Raw genomic sequence first — 18,741 nt, forward strand, 5'->3', positions numbered from 1 at the left:
AGTTCACTCGGGGTCAGTGTAATTTGTGACTCTGATTCAACGTAAGAACATCAAAATCTTTATCCCTTTTCGCTCAAAGTTTCTCATGAGCTCGGTACTATGGCAAACCCTATTACACTCTTCACTTTCTCACAAGGTACTAAAGCACCAGCGAGGCCACTGAATTATGACAATTTCAGAGGAGGAAGGAATCGCACAGAGGGTGCATTTCGTCTTATCGACGTCAAGGGTCTCACGTTGAGCCCTCCGGTTCTGAATATCGTTGAATTTTCGGACATAAAATTTGGACAAAATGCAGCACGCAAACTTTCTACTCTTAGCATCAAATACACAGCAATCAGCCATGTCTGGAATCCTTCCCCCGAGGTTGAACATCAAATGAACGCTATGATTGACAAGGACTTATTTGGGGTAGAATTTGATCCTCCGCATGGCGGAACAGGATTGAGATTGGTGAACCTCAGTTGGATTGGCCTGGACCAAATGGCACATGCTGCCAAGATGAAAGGTTCCAATTACATATGGCTCGATCTCTGCTGTATCGACCAGCCGGATAGGAAAGACAACGAGATGAAGTTTCAGATCTCCATGATGGCCGACATCTACCGGCACGCGAACAATGTCATTGTCATGGTCGGCGGAGCTGGCTGTGTTCAGCACACCGATCAAGTTAGCCCTTGGATGGAAAGAGCTTGGACCCTCCAAGAAGCGATTCTTAACAGGAAGACCTTTGTTTGCGTGTTGTGGCCAAATCTTAAGAGAAAGGTGACATATAATTTCAAAGGATCACCCGTCGTGTGGACGTTCCAACAGGTAACAGCCGCAAGATTCGCGCCAAAAATCTCGGCTGGGGACGTTTTCTGCCTCATTTCTCTCAAAGACCTACTCGACATGGCCGATGTAGACTCTTCGCTACTTAAACCGCCAGGCTGTCCAGAGATTAGCGTTCTCGATGGAATGACGCTCAAGGCCGGTAATGCACCAAGGCTAGCGCTTCGGACAGCATGCTTGAGCTCCCCTCTGGCGATAAAGTACACAGGCGTGTGGAGGAGCATGTTCATGCGAACATCGACCAAGTCTATTGACGTTGTCTATAGCATCATGGGGATCTTTAAACTGGTGATCGACCCTTTCAAAAAGAACCACGATCCTTCGTTTATGTTCAATGATTTGGCCCGCAAGACAGGAGCAACACCAAGTATTGGCGCATGGGGGTGGCTGACTATTGGCGGAGTTACTGGTAGTGACATCCCGTTGGATGGCACATCTGGAATAATCCCACAATTTCCCCACGATGAAGCGAAGATCGCTGCCACGACCAATCAAGCTCCAGAGATGAATTTTGGGGGCAGGTGGGAATGGGTCGGTCATCATGTTGATCACTCCCCATTCTATATCACTTCGCCAGGCTCTTACGGTACGAGCAAAAATATCAACTTCATGACCCACTCTCAGCCACATATTATAAACGCGACCATGATTCCTGTGAACTACAAGCCCATAGTCATAGGTTCGAGACCTGTCCTGACTGGTGGTCGGAAAGGCGTAACAAGAAAAGTCTCTATGCTCAACCTCATGCATTCCTCGGGGCGATGTGTTCACAGCGGCGACCTCGCTGGATCATGGAGCCAACCTGGAAGTATTCAGGCCGTCTTTGTAGGAAACATTGGAGATATGAGCAGAGCGGTCGAAGTTGCTAAACCTTTTCGTAGTTATACAGGGTGGATGTACTTTCTCTTCTTCAAATACTCCAGGAGCGAAAAGAAATGGGAAATAGTTGCAAATGGTGCCTGGCAGGCACCCACAGGATGGAAGCTCCCTGCATCCCGTCGCTCAATCTTCAACGTTGGCAATCATGCACAGAAGCGGTTGAAGAAATGGTCGGCAGATGATAACGAGTGGTTAGATCAGAGGTATCAGATATTTAGGCATAGCTATGGAGTAGAACCCTTGCGTGGATGGTTAAGCGACAACCCTAAGGAGAGGAAAATAAAATGGTTTGGAACCAAGGTGAATACATCCCTTCCTATTTTAATTTGTGTGGTGCATTTTATCAGACATAAATAACAAGCTTACTCATATTAGGGCTCCATACCCCCTATGGCTTCCGAACTTGTGTGGCGAAACTTTGAGTTCAATTACGATTTATTGAAAAATTTAGTCCCTCTCATGAACAAAATGAATGAGAACGACGATGATTCAGATGAAGAGGATCATCAAGATGAGTCGTATATCGAAAAAGAAGAGAATGCGCCACTCGATGATCTACTTAAACAGGGACACATCCACCACTTGCGAGTTCTATCCTGCATCGTCGACGAGAACCGTATCCCGCGAACCAGCACAACACAGACGCCCTACAAGATCTTGCAGCAAGGCTCTATGCCCATGACTTACAGCTACGGGGATTGGCCGAAAGCAGTACATATCAAGCTCGTCAAATGCAATGTTGAGGGCCTCATGATCCCCAATCCGTGGAACAATAGCGAACCAGTGTTGAAATACCAGGTACGGATTGTGTTTGGTTATCGCGTCATGTATGTCCAGATGAGGCATAAAGGGAAGAGCGATCAGAGGTTCTACAACATGTACTGTGTGCCGTACAGGGCTCCCGGCCAAAGTGGTCCAGTCCGCAACAGGAAGAGTCTGATAGCTCCGCAAAATACTAGCTATGGACCCTGGTCTTATCAACTGCCGGCCGCATACTAGCCTGATGTGTCGTTATAGAGCTGTAATGTTGGCTGTTTGATCTTTAATTAAGTTTCAATGCTTCTCTGCAAATCTTTGGGACCAAAACTAGTAAATCAGAACTTGATATGCCAATACTGGCTCTAGAACAATAAAAGTTAATTGGTAAAATATACTGTTCAATTTTTACCTCGAATCAGAGAGTGCATAATATCTGATTGGTCAAGATCAATCATATTTCTGCTTCAATGAGAATTCTAAGCTAGGATTACCATGCTGTGTAACTCGAATCATCGGCTCATCAGCTGTCCAAAAGAAAAGCCATGCCGCTATGTAAGCAGCCACTTCTCATTTGTGTTTCATCGAGGAAAAGATTGTTCCTCGTCCGATAAGTGTAACCTCGTATTACCAACAATACCCAACTGCGTATATCGATCATCATGAGCCAATTGACTAAATACCACATCGTCATATCCGGACACCAGTGAAACCTCGATACTTTCGACACAGCTGTATACTACCTATATACCATTTATCTCATTGGAATTGCAATCATCGGTATTCGCATCCCTTCTGACCACAATTGATATTCTCTGCAATGTCAGATATTCCAGACGACATCAACACACAGTTTCTCGAGCAGTGGAAAAATCCCGGCGACGTCTTCTCCGTCCTCCTTATCGTCGGCGGTGACGTGATTCTCCTCGCTCTGGCCTGCCTCACTGGTAGGACATTCACACCTATCGCTTTCTCCTTCGGTTGGGTTGCATATGCCGTTTCGGCCGTTGTAGTCGCTGTTGGCGATAACAAACTGTTGGTGCGCTGTCCACCCGAGATCTCGCTGAAAGTAATTAATCTGAAGAATGGATACTGTCGCGAGAACAAGTCGTGGCTGCTGGGTAGATTCATCAAAGATTACAATTTTTGGATGCCTGGGGATGTTAAGGAGCGACTTCTGCGTCCGCGTGTGCATTGTGATGAGGAGAATAGTCATCCTAAACCTATTTCTTCAGGTTCTTCAGCGATTCAGAAGCCCACTGAGCCCACTGTGACCTTGGGTCGATCCGATGCCGCGCTGTGTATTGCTGTTTTTAAATGGATTGATGGTGCAGTTCCAGGCCTACCATCTCGTGACTGGGCCTGGTGGAGCGGTCTCTTTGTTTCACTGCTACAATTAGGTATCGCGGCAATCCCGTGGGGTCTTCGCTCCAACTGGGGAATCTTTCTCGCTACTGCCATCGGAACGCTACTAGCCTACCTGTCTGCTTCTCTACCCCAATGGCGCCAAGAAAAATGGTCCGCGGCAACCAGAGAGAAAGATGTAGCTGTGACGATAGGCAACGGAAATAAACACGTGATAGTGATTCTGGGTGCTCAGCATGGCTTAGACATGGAAGATCTAGCTACGGGAAAAGCCCCCGATTTACTATCCACGCGTATCTATACTTCTCTCCTAGCTCTATTGTGGCTGACATTGTTAATCACATGCTGTGGCATCAAAACAGACTCTTGGTATCTGCTCGCCGTCGGTGGATTGGGTATGGCGCAAAACCTGATAGTCGCGAGCGTACCGCGGACTCCCGCAGCGCTTGGTCTACCTATCGAGCTCGTTAGCAGTGGGAATGAAGACCAGATTATTCCAGAGATTTTCGCAGAGCCGAAAGTGATGTGGACGATAATGGAATTTGAAGGAAAACATCACGGGCGAGGAAACGCTCTTGTAAAGGAGTTCTTTCCTGGAAAGTTGCTTGATTGGGAAGAAAAGTGGTGGAATTCTGATGATCCTGACGAGAGACGGGAGCTACTTGAAGGAGCGCGGCGCAAAGCATGGAGGAAAGCACACGAGACGGCACGAATGGAGACGGAGAAGGTGGAGAAGCAGCTCCAGAAACAGTAGAGCGAGAGCAAAGAGATTCTGCAAACGCGCTGGATCTACTGCTCGATACAGATTCAACGGATAACATACGTCCAAAACCTCCATATTCTTCCATAATTGCAACCCCGTCCGTTACAGTTCCGTCGGAATAGAAAAGGGAATCTCAGACACGGCTTTATGCCAATCCCACAAAAGCAGAGATCCTATCCGTGAGGAAAAGACCAGGAAACCACTATAGAATACCAGCTCACGCTTCAAGTCCTTTTCAAAAAAAAAATTATAAAAATATAAAAATATTAAAAAAAAGCCCAGTTTCGGCTGTACCAGTTCTTTTGGGGAGCCTCAGATGTACTCCCTTAACACTGACAAGATATACTGAAATGACGGTGCATGATACCATGCTACCTTCAATCATCTGTAGAATGAGACTTACACTATTGATCCTCTTCACCCTTACCTCATTCATATATTCAAGCTTCAGAGACAAAATAAATTAGCAGAATCGCATGCATAGCAATCTCATCGATCATCCACAAACAAACCCATCAAATCCTCGAAACCGGACAAATTTTTACCTCTCATCTAACTACTCCATATCATAGTAAATCAACATTCATCCATTCATTATTAATATAATCCTCAAAGTAAAAGCCTTCCCATCCATCAATTCCCTCGCTAAAGCAGAGCCCCGCCCCACTTCTAATATCCACCACCCCTCACCCCCATGAGTCCCCACCAAACAATGAAGACTTTTTATTTCATTCTTTCATCCAACACCATATTTGTACCTACTTGAACATATATCAAAAAACTGTTACTCACACCATCAACCAATAAAATAACAGCGTTTGTGGTTTAGTGGTAAAATCCATCGTTGCCATCAACCTCTTCTTTCATCAGAAGAGTACGATTACAACCTCGATGGGCCCCGGGTTCGATTCCCGGCGAACGCATTGCTTTTGTCATATTTTGTGCGGACTCATACTTTTTACTTTTGTGTGCGGTGGATGACGTATGAATGGCTGGCTGGCTGGCTGGCTGTATCTCGATGTATATACATGATCACAGTCACTTTTTTCTTCTTCTTACTCGTAACTTCTTCATAACTCCCTCCTCACTTACACCTATAAGTTTTGCAGGAATCATAAGATATACAAACTCTGGATTCAATATAATATCTATCTTTCTCTCTCAAAAACCCCATCTTCATACCTCTAAATCTCATCAATTCCCCTCCCCCGGAATTCCTAATAAGAAAATCCCAGACTCCTCTTAACATTTATAGAAATAGAAAGAGAAAACTTACCTACCAACCGTCAAATGAATACATACATACGATTTAAGTATGCATGTATCATTACAAGCTCTCATTGAAAAATACTATTGAGGGTTTGATGTCTAGATGTGTGTGTATAGAGAGCTCGAAGGAGAGAGTTAGCGATTAACTACTATTTTTTCTAATTTCTGCTTTCATTTTTCTCTCTTTGACATTTTCTGTGATTTTCCATTTCATTTTCGCCTGTCTTCTATTCTGTTTTCCCCTTCCAAGGTTCCTTCTAAGTTCCCTCCCCCTTCAAATCTCTCCCTAAATCCACCCCCGATAGAAGAAACCACGCTACTTCCACCTCTTACTTCTCTTTGATTCTGTCCTCTCTACTCCCTTTCCTTCTACCTACTCCCCGCTCAAAGGTTTTCCCCACACCTCCTCACCCTTCAAGCCCCCCTTTTATAGAACCATTAAAACTGCCTTTTCCCTTCAAAGTTAAAACTTCCTTGACTAATTTCACTTATCCTGTTTATCAATCATACTTATAACAATCAAAATATCTTATAATACAATTCCCAATTTGTAATTCCAATTTCTAAGTGCTCTACCAAAATTTGGACTTCCAAAAATACACATTCTTCACAATTGATGTGGATCTGGAATCGGTGAACTGCCCACAGCATACATTATTGCCGACATCCCTCATTTTCTCGGTGAAACGGTCGAGCACATATGATAAGATGATAGATCTTCAAAGACGAAAAGACATGATATCACATGTGCGACGAAGAGCGATTGGACGAGTTAAAATATCTTGTTGTATTTCGCGCTATCCTTCAAAAAATGAAGATCATAGTGCATTATTGATCTACTCCTCAAATTCCGACAATCTTTCAAGGAGTGATAACAAATTTCCCAATTCCACCCTTCCCAGCAAAAACCTCTTGACAGCCCTTCCTAACACCGTCAACATCCTCAAGCTTGACCTCGGAGCCTACAATTGGTCTCAGCTTCCCTTCGTTGACTAACTCCCCTAGCTTTTCTAAGTCCTCCCGACTTGGTTCCATCATCAGATAGCTATAGCTTCTCCCATTCCAGCTGGCCCACGTTCTTAAACTCCAATCCAAGAAATCCATAATTTTGACCATCCACCAGCTTAATTTGACCTTAACACCTCCTTCAGATACCCCAGCAGTATGGAGACTCATACGCTCGATAGTTTCGGTGCCACCAGGTATCATCGAAATAGAGACGATGACTCCCCCCTTTTTAACGAGAGAGCCAAGAGAAAGTGAGCAGGATGTTGTGTCGAAGAGAAAATCTACACTCTCTTTCCCTATTGCCTTTACGACATCTTCTTTCGTATAATCTACTGTTTCGATTCCCTTCCCTAACAATTCCTCTGCTCTACCAATCTTTCCCGTACTTAAAGTGGTAATGACCCTCCCAGCTCCAAAGACATTCTTGGCGAGCTGAACAGCGATACTACCCGTTCCGCTCATACCAGCAGGGATAAGTACAGTTTTACCTTTTAGTCCGCCGGGTAATTGACTGTCTGCTCGGAGTACAGATTGATAGGCTGTCAGTGCAGCGAGTGGCACAGCGGCGGCTTCGGAATGAGAAAGAGAGGATGGCTTTTGAGCTACAGCTGCAGAAGTCGAGAGACAGTATTGTGCTTGAATAGGAAGTCAATCATGTTAGTTACACACTGGGATACTTTTCAAAGCTAGGGAGAGGGGGTCCAACAACCGGAAATCGAAAAAAAGGAACCGCGCATACCAATGGTTCCACGGTGACGTTCAGGTACGCGAGAGTAGACTGCATCGCCGGGCTTGACGTGGGTGACGGAAGAACCAGTGGAGACGACAGTACCCGATACGTCGTAGCCCATCAAGTAGGGGAACCTAGAAAATATCAGAGAAATGTAGAAATAAAACGGAGAAATGTGAGGCTCGATGCAAGATCGCCTGGAACGGCAGTAGAGTTACATCCGTTCTTCTGAACTTTATGATAATACACATTCTAGGAGATCTTGAAGGGTGTGAATCATTCGCAAGGCTAGAACACATGATCATCTCGTGCGCATGAGCATATCTCAGATATAGCGTGGACCGTGATTACTTGATATAGTCGCAACCTCACGTTCCCCATTATAGCATTGGCGTCCTTCATCCATCAATATCACGGTAGAGAAAGTACGTACTTAACATCGAACATCATCTTTGCATACCCGCCAGCCATCTTGACATCAATAGGATTGACACTAGCGGCTTCCACTTTGATCAATATATCATTTTCATGCGTGATTTCTGGAGTTGGAATGCTTGCTATGTCGTATGTATCCGGTTTTCCAAACTTGGAGAGAGCGAGTGCACGCATTGTTGCCGGAACCTGGGTGGCGAATTTGGATGCCATCTTTGTTCAGGAGTGGAGAAAGAGTAGAGAGTAGAGTTGACTCAGGATAGAAAAGATGAAATGCGAAGAAGGATATTCACCACAATATATACTGATATCGAAAACAGAGGGAACTAAAAGGGGACTTTTTTCTAGATGGATACTAATGAAGGAGAAAAGTCAGCCCGACTCGGAGACTTTTTGATATGAAGAATGAGCTTTGATTGGGCGAGGCATGTGACGAATGAAGGGAAAGGATCGAAAATTAGAACGGGACAATTGCTCTCCGAATAGGGTCAAAAATGACCGTTTTGAAGAAACTTTCTACCTGTATCAATATATCATGAAAAGACAAACGAAGTACTCTCACAAAATACCACAAGATTACAGTGAATGCGTAAATAAGTGTCGGAGGAAAATGTGTACCGGTAGGTGATAATTTCAAGTGCACAACTATCAATAGCATATCGATAACATCTCAAAGTCACGTGTGACTTGACGCAACCACAATTTTGAAATTTAATATCCTCAACTTCAACCTATTCTCGTCCCCTGAGACTTTTGGTCTCGATAACTAACAACACTTTTTGTTCTGTTCGTCGTAGAATTCTCCAATCATTCTTTGACCCTCCCAGATAGAAAAGGGTCGAGATAAAAGCTTCCCTGGTAGCCACCTCCATTGCCTAAGCAGGAGATCCCCACCACACGTGCTAGTTACCTAACTACTACATCTCGCAAATATAATCTCTCTACACACCCACCTGTCAATAATCTCGAGTAAAATCATGGCTCTTACTCTAAACCCAGTAGATGTTCCATCCTTCTGCACAACTCAACTCCACCTCTTGGACCAAGAACTTCAATCTGAGCTGTCCGAAACTTCGACCCTCATAACTGGAACCTCACCCACTTCCCTTCAGCGAGCTGGACTTGCGATTACAAATCTCGTTTTGATATCTCAAAGAACGGGATTGGGTGGAAAAACTGTTGTTGAGCTAGGTCCCGATCCGGCAACATCTAGTTCTGGCTCTGGAGGAAAAGGTAAAGCTGGTAGTGGGGGTCCGGGAGAGGGTGAATTACAAGAACATGGGATACGGGTTGGCGATATTGTGGCAGTTAGTGAACAGCCCAGTGGTAGTGCAAAGAAGAGGGAAGTCAAAGAGTTGGAGGAGAAGGGAAGTAGAGGTGTGGTGACCAAAGTAGGGAGGAGTGCGGTGTGGGTTGCGCTGGATGAAAATGGGAAGGGCGAGGAGAATGTTGGAGGTATGAAAAGATGCTGGGTGGTCAAGCTCGCAAATGATGTTACGTACAAGAGGTTTGTTTATTCTATGTTGATTTGATCTGCTGGTCTCATGGCCGATTGAGTAAGAGGAGAATGGGGTGGGATGCTAATTGGTAACTTAGAATGAATGGTACCATGGGAAAGTTGGGGAAGATGCAAGAAGCGGAATATTCAAATTTCGTAAGAGTTTTATTTGGATTGTCATCACCTTCGCCAGTTCCAGAAACCCTGGGGTATGCGGGAATTGAGTGGCTGGATCCAAGTTTGAATGATAGTCAAAAGCATGCCATTAAGTTTGCACTTGCTTCGAGAGAGATGGCTTTGATTCATGGACCACCTGGAGTGAGTATCCTAGATTTTTTTCTGGCATTCAGCGGGTCATTTTGAAGGATTTATGAAGCTTCTTTCATGTGGACGAGTACTATCAAATATGTCCACATTAATGGATGATGGTACTGTGGTTGCAGTTTTTTGAATCACGCAAAAAAACATAACCAGTTTCAACGGGAATGTTGGCAAAATGTCAAGAATGATAGACGGAGGAATCATGCCGCTTGAAGAATTTGCTAACAATTAATAGACTGGAAAAACCCATACCTTGATTGAACTTATTCTGCAGATGCTCAAGCAGAATCTCAGAGTCTTGGTGTGTGGGCCATCCAATATATCCGTGGATAATATTGTTGAGCGACTTGCACCGCATAAAGTACCTATTGTACGCTTGGGTCATCCAGCGAGACTTTTGCCATCAGTGGTAAATCATTCTCTTGATGTCCTCACACAGACTTCAGAAGCGGCTGCGATTGTGCAAGATGTACGAAAAGAAATGGATACCAAACAAGCTTCAATAAAAAAGACCAAGAGTGGTAGAGAACGAAAAGCTATATATGGCGATCTCAAGGAACTTCGTAAAGAGTTTCGAGAACGTGAAAGGAAATGCGTCAATACTTTGGTGGGCGGTTCAAAAGTCGTACTTGCAACCTTGCATGGTGCTGGGGGGTTTCAACTGAGGGATGAGAAATTTGATGTTGTGATTATTGATGAAGCTAGGTAAGAGTGCAATGTTTTCTTTGAATTCGCGTCAACCGATTCCAATCATCTATGTCGTGTGTTTCTCTTCTCTTCTTCTGAGCGCCTCTCGTCTTTCTCAGCGATTTCCCCTTAGAAGATAATTACTAACTTTTCATACTATAGTCAGGCTTTGGAAGCTCAATGTTGGGTACCTTTGCTGTCAGCTAGTAAAGTTGTTCTTGCCGGAGATCATCTCCAGTTGCCGCCAACAATCAAATCACTAAATTCCAAGACTAAAACGAAATCACAAGACACAGAGACAGAGGGTATCATCAAGGGGATGACTTTGGAGACCACTCTGTTTGACAGATTACTCAAATTACATGGCACTGGAATTAAAGTCATGCTTACTACACAGTACCGTATGCATGAGAAGATCATGAGATTTCCCTCGGACGAGTTATATGAATCAAAACTTGTCGCAGCTGAAGCAGTCAAGGCAAGACTTCTCACAGAACTACCGTATGATGTCGAGGAAACAGAGGATACTATTGAGCCCCTGATATTCTTCGATACTCAGGGTGGCGACTTTCCGGAAAAGAGCGAAGAGGAGAGTGCTGATAAGAAAGCCGGCAAGGGAATGTTAGGTGAAAGTAAAAGTAACGAAATGGAAGCGGTTCTCGTGAGACGACATGTCCAGAATCTTGTCGATGCAGGGTTGAAGCCAGAGGATATTGCGGTTGTGACGCCATACAACGCTCAGGTGAGAATGATAGCAGTTTTTTGTGCCTCATAATCTCTCCTCTGAAGTGATACTAACGCAAAAAGCTCGCATTAATGTCTCGATCGATGAAGGAGGCCTTTCCCGGCATCGAACTGGGCAGTGTTGATGGGTTTCAAGGAAGGGAAAAAGAAGCCATCATTGTTTCCCTCGTTCGAAGTAACAGCGAACGCGAAGTGGGATTTTTAGGAGAGAGGCGCAGGTTGAACGGTACGTCCACCCTTTTGCATGAATTTCTTCATCTGTTCTCTACTTCTAGAACCATTGAACCCTTCTTTGCATGAATTTCGTTCAACACCCGCCCCCGCATCCCAGTATGATCACTGTAAAAGCAGATCTCCCGCAAACCAAATCAAACGGTTCTTGGGCTATAACATGTTTGATGATCAACCTCACACAACGAATGCTAAGCATTTACACTTCCAAGTATCTATGCACAAATAAAAATGAGGAAATCATGATCATGCAACTGACATAACCTACGAAATTTAGTCGCTATGACCCGACCGCGACGCTCACTGACAATCATTGGCGATTCGGAAACTGTCTCGAGGTAAGTTCAGACCTCCTTTTCATCTTCTTATACTCTGTATATATTCACTTACTTGATCCAATCTGGTTGAGACCATATGCTGACAATTGATGTATGATCGATGCAGAGGTAGTAAATTTCTCAAACGATGGATGGACTTTCTGGAAGAAAATGCCGACTTACGATACCCATCCATAGCGGAGTTGAATTCGTAATGAGTCTAATGACAATCAATAAATTAGGCTTTCGGTCGAAATTCCGAAAACCGTTACACCTCAATGGCACTCTAGTTCCCGTACCAAAGTTTGAGATCCATGAAAGAAATTATGCAGTTACGCATGGAGCTTGGAGGATTGCCTCGGAAGCTTTTCGCTTTTCGCTTTTCCTTTTGGTCTTTGCTGATGACCCACAAAATTGTCCATAAACGCCATCGCTGTCGTGCCACGCGATTTTGTTCTTTCCCTTTCAAGAAGAGGGTGTGCATCAGACGAATGACGAACTCTATATCAAGGACCCCCTGTAGTTTCAAGTAGAGTATGACAGTGGCACGGATCCCAAGGTGTGCTTCGTACAGAGAACCTCTCGAGAAATCCACCTCCCATCTCCAACAAGACTTGACAACCCGTTTTTTTTTTTTTTTTTCTTACCAAAGAGTCAAAGACCCCCAAATTTGACTATAGCGGCGTTAGCTGTCACATCTGGATATCGCATGGAAAGTATGAAGATGACATGACCTATCGCATCTTCAAGGTTCAAGAAAAGAGTGGGGATGGATACGGGGTGTGGAAGTTTTAGTGTCGAGTCTTTGACATGACATGATATGATATACCGCATCTGGAGCGCAGACCCAAGTTTACGAAAGAAGATTTATGCCGCGTCCAGGAAAAAGCTAATCGCGACTTGGAGATTGAGTTCCCGTTTGCATTTTCTGGCTTGCACAATTGGGGGATGGTTCTAGATGTATGTAATGTAATGCAATGTAGCTAAACACCCTCTAGAATCTTAGGTTGCGGATAATTATTGATCTAGGAGGGTTTTTATGGGTGACGCTATTGATCAGCTTTGATAGTGTACATTCCCTAGGTAGTAATTCATTTTCTGTGCCGCTGTGGCCGCGGATCATTCATGGTTTGCATTGAAGAATAAGAATAAGAAGATGGATTGTACTTGTACTGTATGTAAAATGTAAATTCGGGTAAATATACCTAGTATCTCCATCACAGTCACTTCAGTGACCTTGGGTTGTACGGTATCGGTACGCCATGTATATCAAGCCAAGAGATATGCAGCAGCTAGAACGGAGGATTGTTATTACTGTATTGTATTGTGTTGTGTGTAGTTATATAGTTATGTTATAGTATTTACTCGAAGACCATAGACTGTATTTCGTGACACCGCTCGCTCGCTCATCTTCACAAGATGATCGCAAGCGCGCCGGCAGAAGTGCGAATTTAGAATTGAAGGGGTTTCTTCATCGGTTGGCGATACGAGCCCGCATTCCCTGGATATGCGACCCTGCTGTGGTAGGTACCTCTGTGTCCTTCTTGGCGCTGTATGGCGACATGGAGGGTGACTGCTGGGTGAAGGAGATGTTTTGAAGGGGATTGTGTGATTTGTGATGGGGCCCTGGGGTTTGCATACGGAGTTGATGGATGTTTGGAACTATTCCTGTATGATGAGAGGTGGGAGGGATGGGTGAGGTGCAGTGCAGTGTAGTGCAGTGCAGTGCAGTGAGGTAAGGTGCATGTTTAACCGTTATCTAAGACAGTATGGGAGGTAGCTTGTGTAGAACTTTGGGATAGAGAGAGAAGCATGCATGCATGCATGCATGTATGTATAGAGTCTGGTGAAGATGTAGGTTCATAATTCTGAATTTCTGGATGGTAAAATAGGAGTTGTGGTTTAGTGAGTGTGAGTGTGAGTTACCTCAATACTTTATATAGAGTAGTTCCTTGCTTGCTATGTGAATAGAGATTTACAGGATTTACAGGATGTGCATAGACAAGATTTACATAGCGAGGGACAATAGTAACAATACCAAGTACCTCGCTTTGGACGAAGGGGTTGGGGGAGTGTAGATATGTATGGATTGATCTTTAGTTGAGTAGTACTTGCTAATACTTGGTACTTCCACTTCCACTTTCACTCACAGAACCCATCACCACATCCATAACATCCATACTAGCCACACTAGCCATGATACTACACCCATAATCACTTAACCTCCAACACACCCTGCATGAATAGACTACCGCCAGTGCTCCACCACGCATCCGCATCCATCATCTATCAACCTTCATCCATCAATCAAAATCGATCTCTTCTCTTCCTCATTCCAAGAGAGAAAGGCTCCAAAAGCAAGCAGAGTGGATTGACGGCACCAAGCACGAATCAGGATTTATATCCTTCCTCTACCCAGCTACTTTACTCCTTTCGGACGATGTTGGGAGTTCATCAACAAAAAAGAAAAAGGAATTTTCGCATGGTTCATTCATTTACTGTCTAGGGAAAGCGATACCGCGGAAGATTATGGTGTTTCGGTGATGGATGGATGGATTGATGGATAGATGGATGGATTGGTTGATTTGATTCAATGAGATTATGATCATTAGCTCTTTTTAGCCTTTTTCCTTCCGCTTCTTCTTCTTCTTCTGCTTCTTCTTGAAATTATGATTGTCCCTTTTTCGGATTTCCACTTTTGACATGTACTCTTCTAACTGTGTTCGTCTCAAGTACTTGAAATATTGAATTCCAGTGGGAGGAGGATGAATGAGGATGGATGTATGGATGGATGTATGGATGTATGTGAATGTATGTATGTATGGATGGATGGATCTATGTATCTGTGTATCTATGGATCTATGGATCTATTATCTATGTATCTATGCATCTATGTATGATACGATATGATTGATATGATTGATTCATTAATTAACCAACCCCTCTAGACTCGAGCATTCGAGCTTCAATCCTTCGTGGGGTAAAATTATTGTGCATTGCAGACAACAACTCATACCTCCCTAGGTCCATAGCTTTAAGCACACTATATCCTTACTATCCTTACTATCCTTACTATTCTTACGATTTCGTGCAGTCGCTTCTCGAGTAGGTTGGTACAATATTTGCTTCCCTGTTTTCGAGAATAAATTTTATAGAAGATGCAAAGAATGCGAAGAAATGCTGGGAGAGGCTGGGTCAGATGCTGGGAGATGCTGGGTCAAATACTGCGAGATACTGAAAGATATTCGTATCATTACCAATCTTCGCAATCCACCTCCCTCCAATACTTCAATGCTTCAATGCTTCAATGCTCCATACAGCCGCCTCAACAGGGATGAAAACGATCATTCCATTCAACCTTACCATTGTGGGTTTGGCTTGAATCTTTTAGTTCTATTCTTGAATCGATCTCCCCGTCCTTTCAATTTTCCTTCTTGTCATTTATCTTGTTTCATGGTCGCTCCTTGTCAGTAGCTTACTTCTGTCGCAGAATATATGGTACGTGTGATGCGCCCTGGATCGATAGAGTTCCCTGGGTAAAGGGACCCATTGACCCATTTCACTGAATAGTACGGAGTTGCTTAAGAGAGAGAGGGAGAGAGAGATTCACATATATACTCGAACTGCCGTACATTCAACCCTGAGGAACGATGATGAAATTTTAACATCTAATTCGACTGGGGAAACTGAGACTTTTCAATCTTCTCGTCGTTCGGAACTTGCGAATATGCCTAGGAGTCGTTCCACATCTATCAAACAATCCACTGTCACAATAGATTTATCCTTAATCCGCGACCCACTTATGAATACAGGCAGACTGAAGGACCCGTTCTAATATCCGGCTCTCAGTAAAATGAGTAAATTTACAAAGTCCCCAACCTGGAAGGCGGAACCTTCAGGTCGAGCAAATACCGGTTCGACCATTCGTGGAAAGATTTCTGCTCCCATTCCAATCCAGGACGACGACGAATTTCCCATTCGCTCTCCAGGAACTGGTATAGCAACGCCTCTTGGATCTCTTAATTCTGATGGAATCGACAAAGTTATGAGGGGGTCCGCCATTTCTGGCCGCGATAGTGCTCTGGCACATGGAGATATTGGGACCGGGAGTTATATCGAACCACCCAGGCGAATTGGAACCACCCCTCTACCATCCGATCGGCCATCATATAATGCCCCTCACGTAGGACAGAGGATTACAGCCTTCCAAGGAGCTCATCGCCTGTTGGCAGACCATCAGGGTCAATACTCTCGAAGCCGGCGCGAAAGAAGTCAACTTTCAAAGGAGTGTTGGGAAAATTATTTGGCAAGAAAAAGAAGGATGCTGCAAACAAGAAGCAGAGCGTGGGTGCTCTGCAGAGTGAACAGCATCACCGCAGTGTGAGTAGAGGCATGTTGCGTTACGTTACTCTTGTCTAATAATTTGTAGGACCCATCTGCGCTCAGCCGTAGTCCACTGAATACCGCGACCTCCCCCAAACGATCTACTTCCATGCCGATCAATGAGTTTAATCGAGCCCTCCGATCGCATTCTCCTTTCGTAGATAGCAGTTTAAAGGAACAGATTAATACAGAGCGGGACCCAAATCGTATATCCACACAGACACAGAGTACAACGACGAGAACAAGGGTTACAACAGGTAGACTATATACTCCAGATAAAACACCAGGATATATGAATTGGACGGGACTTTCACCACGACCTGCAAGTGCTCAAGCTAAAAGCAGTAAAGCTCCCTCTGACGAGGCGCTTCCTGGTTCAATTGGAATGGCAGTCACAATTAGCAGTCACCCAAACAGGCGTTCAAGGTCTCTTGGTCAATTGCGTGAAGCTGCAAGAATTGCGGGAGGAATCGATAGACGTCGAAGCGACGAAATCCGCTATTGGAGAGCAAGCTACGACCCGGGGCCATTATCTCCATTATCATCAGACAAAGCGGAAGTGGAGGAGCCTAGGTCAATAAATGATCCGGAAAGTCCACGATTGATAGATGCTCAGGATCAGCCACAGCCTTTCAATTTTGGCCACTTGAGTGGATTAAGTGGCATGAAGATCACCCAGGCTGCCGACCTGGCAACTAGAGTTGATCATATTGAGTCTAGATTGGTCGAAATGGAGAAGACGGTATTTCAGATTCGTCGGCGAATAAACGAAAACGGAGACAATGTCGCACTTCAAGATCCCCCCAAAGGAGGCAAGAGAGATCGCAGCTCTTCTGCTCGTCGTCCTCCAACTAATAATTCAGAAACGACTTTACCAGGCTTACCCCGGCATCGACATTGGCACGAATTTGGAGCTCACAGTCGACTCTCGAATAACAATCCTCACCGCCCAACATCATCGTCTCATAATTCTTACCACCCTGACTTTGATGATACAACGCAAGCTCCATATGCTGCAACGACAGATGAACGTGTGCACTTGAGCAGCTCTCACACCACTGGTCGACCTCTTTCAACCTCGACTACTATTCGAGGTCTTGCATCTAGCTCTCCTACCATTCAAAAAGATGCCCATTTAACCATGGAGCACTACAACAATTTAACAAATATGTTCTTAGCGGAACAATCTGCTCGCGAACAACTTGAAAGCATTGTCCTCACCCTACAACGACAAATTGCTTCTTATCCCTCGATAGCATCTACGTCTTATCCCACTCCTGACTCTGCCACTGGAGGTGGCCCTATTCTTGATACCACATCATCGTCCAAAGGCACATCTGAAGGCTTTGGCATGGATAGTGATGATGACGCATACGCAGCAGGTTCCGAAGTTTTTCAAACCCCTAAAGAAGAATTAGGAGGTCAGAACTTTGGAGATGAAGTTTTTGGGACTGGAAAGGGTTACGGAAGCGGCAGTTCAAGACTGACTGTCGACACTGGAAATAGTGATGCAAGGACGTTGAGTCTAAGCCAGATCACGATGGGGAAGGGTGTACAGCCTAGTTTGAACTTTTAAAGTCCAACCATCAAAGAAAAGGAGGGCTGCAGAAATAACTGGATGATTTTTATATATCTCAGTTGCCTCATCGCGTATGGATTCCTATCATTTGTTTGCCTTGTTTGATTTTGACTTTCAGGATGATACCATGAACATCTATTTTTTTCTTCTATTTTTTTTTTCTTTCTTCATATCCCATTCTCCTGCATTTACATTTCTGTATTATACTATACGTACCCTGACTTCAAGCATGTCTTGCTTTTGCCTTTTATCTCCATATCATGAATCTCGTGGTCAATCCAGCATGGAAAGTTTGATCTTTTTTTTTGTCAGATCTCGTTTGTTAGTTTTCCTCCAAATGTATTTATAGAGGGGTTTGGATGGAGTTTGGGTTGGATGACTGAATGGAATTGGAGTTTTCCACTATCGTGGACAGAGGAAGGAGGGGAATGGGTGTCCCGATTAATTCGAGGTCGGCCTCCCCTTGTTATATTCGTATTATTGTATTATTTAGTGGTAGAATCAGGAGATGTGAATAGGAGAAAAAAAGGGATTAGAAGTGTGGGTGGAAATGATGTTTGGGCATTTATTTTTACACAGCGAGCAACTAGTTTGTCGGGCATTTTTAATAAAAAGAATCGGACCTATATATATACCCAAATGTATGCAAGAATTGTCTCATCTCAAGCTTTTTACTTTACTAGACAATTTATCATATTAGATTGGTGACATTGAGCATGTGATGGATTGAACCAGGAGCTGCAAATCTATTCTTTTGGCTACCTACCTGGGTATTGGAAACTGGGTGATGTTATGTAAATCGATTAGATCAATGACAATGACAATGACAATGTTAAAGATTGGTGATTAAAGCTTGAAATTGGTTGGTGATTGAGAATTCGAAAGATGTATTGATGTCTATAGAACTGACACTAGCACTAGCATTCCTTTATAGTCTTGACTATTCTC

The 18,741-nt window shown here is 44.1% G+C and overlaps 5 protein-coding genes across 5 annotated transcripts; 4 read left to right on the plus strand and 1 right to left on the minus strand.

Annotated features, from left to right (window-relative positions):
* Positions 1–99: 99 nt before the first annotated feature.
* Bfra_003908 (putative nb-arc and ankyrin domain protein) lies at positions 100–2,709 on the plus strand (the record flags this gene model as incomplete). Its single annotated transcript, XM_037334313.1, has 2 exons — positions 100–2,010; positions 2,086–2,709. The coding sequence occupies 2 exons, from the start codon at positions 100–102 to the stop codon at positions 2,707–2,709; spliced, it is 2,535 nt and encodes an 844-aa protein (XP_037194400.1).
* A 577-nt stretch (positions 2,710–3,286) lies between these two features.
* On the plus strand, positions 3,287–4,585 carry Bfra_003909 (uncharacterized protein; the record flags this gene model as incomplete). The annotated part of the gene is made up of 1 exon (XM_037334314.1): positions 3,287–4,585. One exon carries the CDS (start codon positions 3,287–3,289, stop codon positions 4,583–4,585), a length of 1,299 nt encoding a protein of 432 aa, XP_037194401.1.
* Positions 4,586–6,724: 2,139 nt separating this feature from the next.
* On the minus strand, positions 6,725–8,246 carry Bfra_003910 (putative alcohol dehydrogenase protein; the record flags this gene model as incomplete). The annotated part of the gene is made up of 3 exons (XM_037334315.1): positions 6,725–7,506; positions 7,611–7,735; positions 8,035–8,246. 3 exons carry the CDS (start codon positions 8,244–8,246, stop codon positions 6,725–6,727), a joined length of 1,119 nt encoding a protein of 372 aa, XP_037194402.1.
* A 764-nt stretch (positions 8,247–9,010) lies between these two features.
* On the plus strand, positions 9,011–12,046 carry Bfra_003911 (putative dna helicase protein; the record flags this gene model as incomplete). The annotated part of the gene is made up of 7 exons (XM_037334316.1): positions 9,011–9,540; positions 9,630–9,849; positions 10,088–10,557; positions 10,702–11,281; positions 11,347–11,509; positions 11,792–11,852; positions 11,959–12,046. The coding sequence occupies 7 exons, from the start codon at positions 9,011–9,013 to the stop codon at positions 12,044–12,046; spliced, it is 2,112 nt and encodes a 703-aa protein (XP_037194403.1).
* Positions 12,047–15,684: 3,638 nt separating this feature from the next.
* Positions 15,685–17,790, plus strand: Bfra_003912 (uncharacterized protein; the record flags this gene model as incomplete). Its single annotated transcript, XM_037334317.1, has 3 exons — positions 15,685–16,072; positions 16,117–16,211; positions 16,261–17,790. The coding sequence occupies 3 exons, from the start codon at positions 15,685–15,687 to the stop codon at positions 17,788–17,790; spliced, it is 2,013 nt and encodes a 670-aa protein (XP_037194404.1).
* Positions 17,791–18,741: the final 951 nt, after the last annotated feature.

This window comes from Botrytis fragariae (genome assembly GCF_013461495.1).
Source record: "Botrytis fragariae strain BVB16 chromosome Unknown tig00000045, whole genome shotgun sequence".
Taxonomy (NCBI): domain Eukaryota; kingdom Fungi; phylum Ascomycota; class Leotiomycetes; order Helotiales; family Sclerotiniaceae; genus Botrytis; species Botrytis fragariae.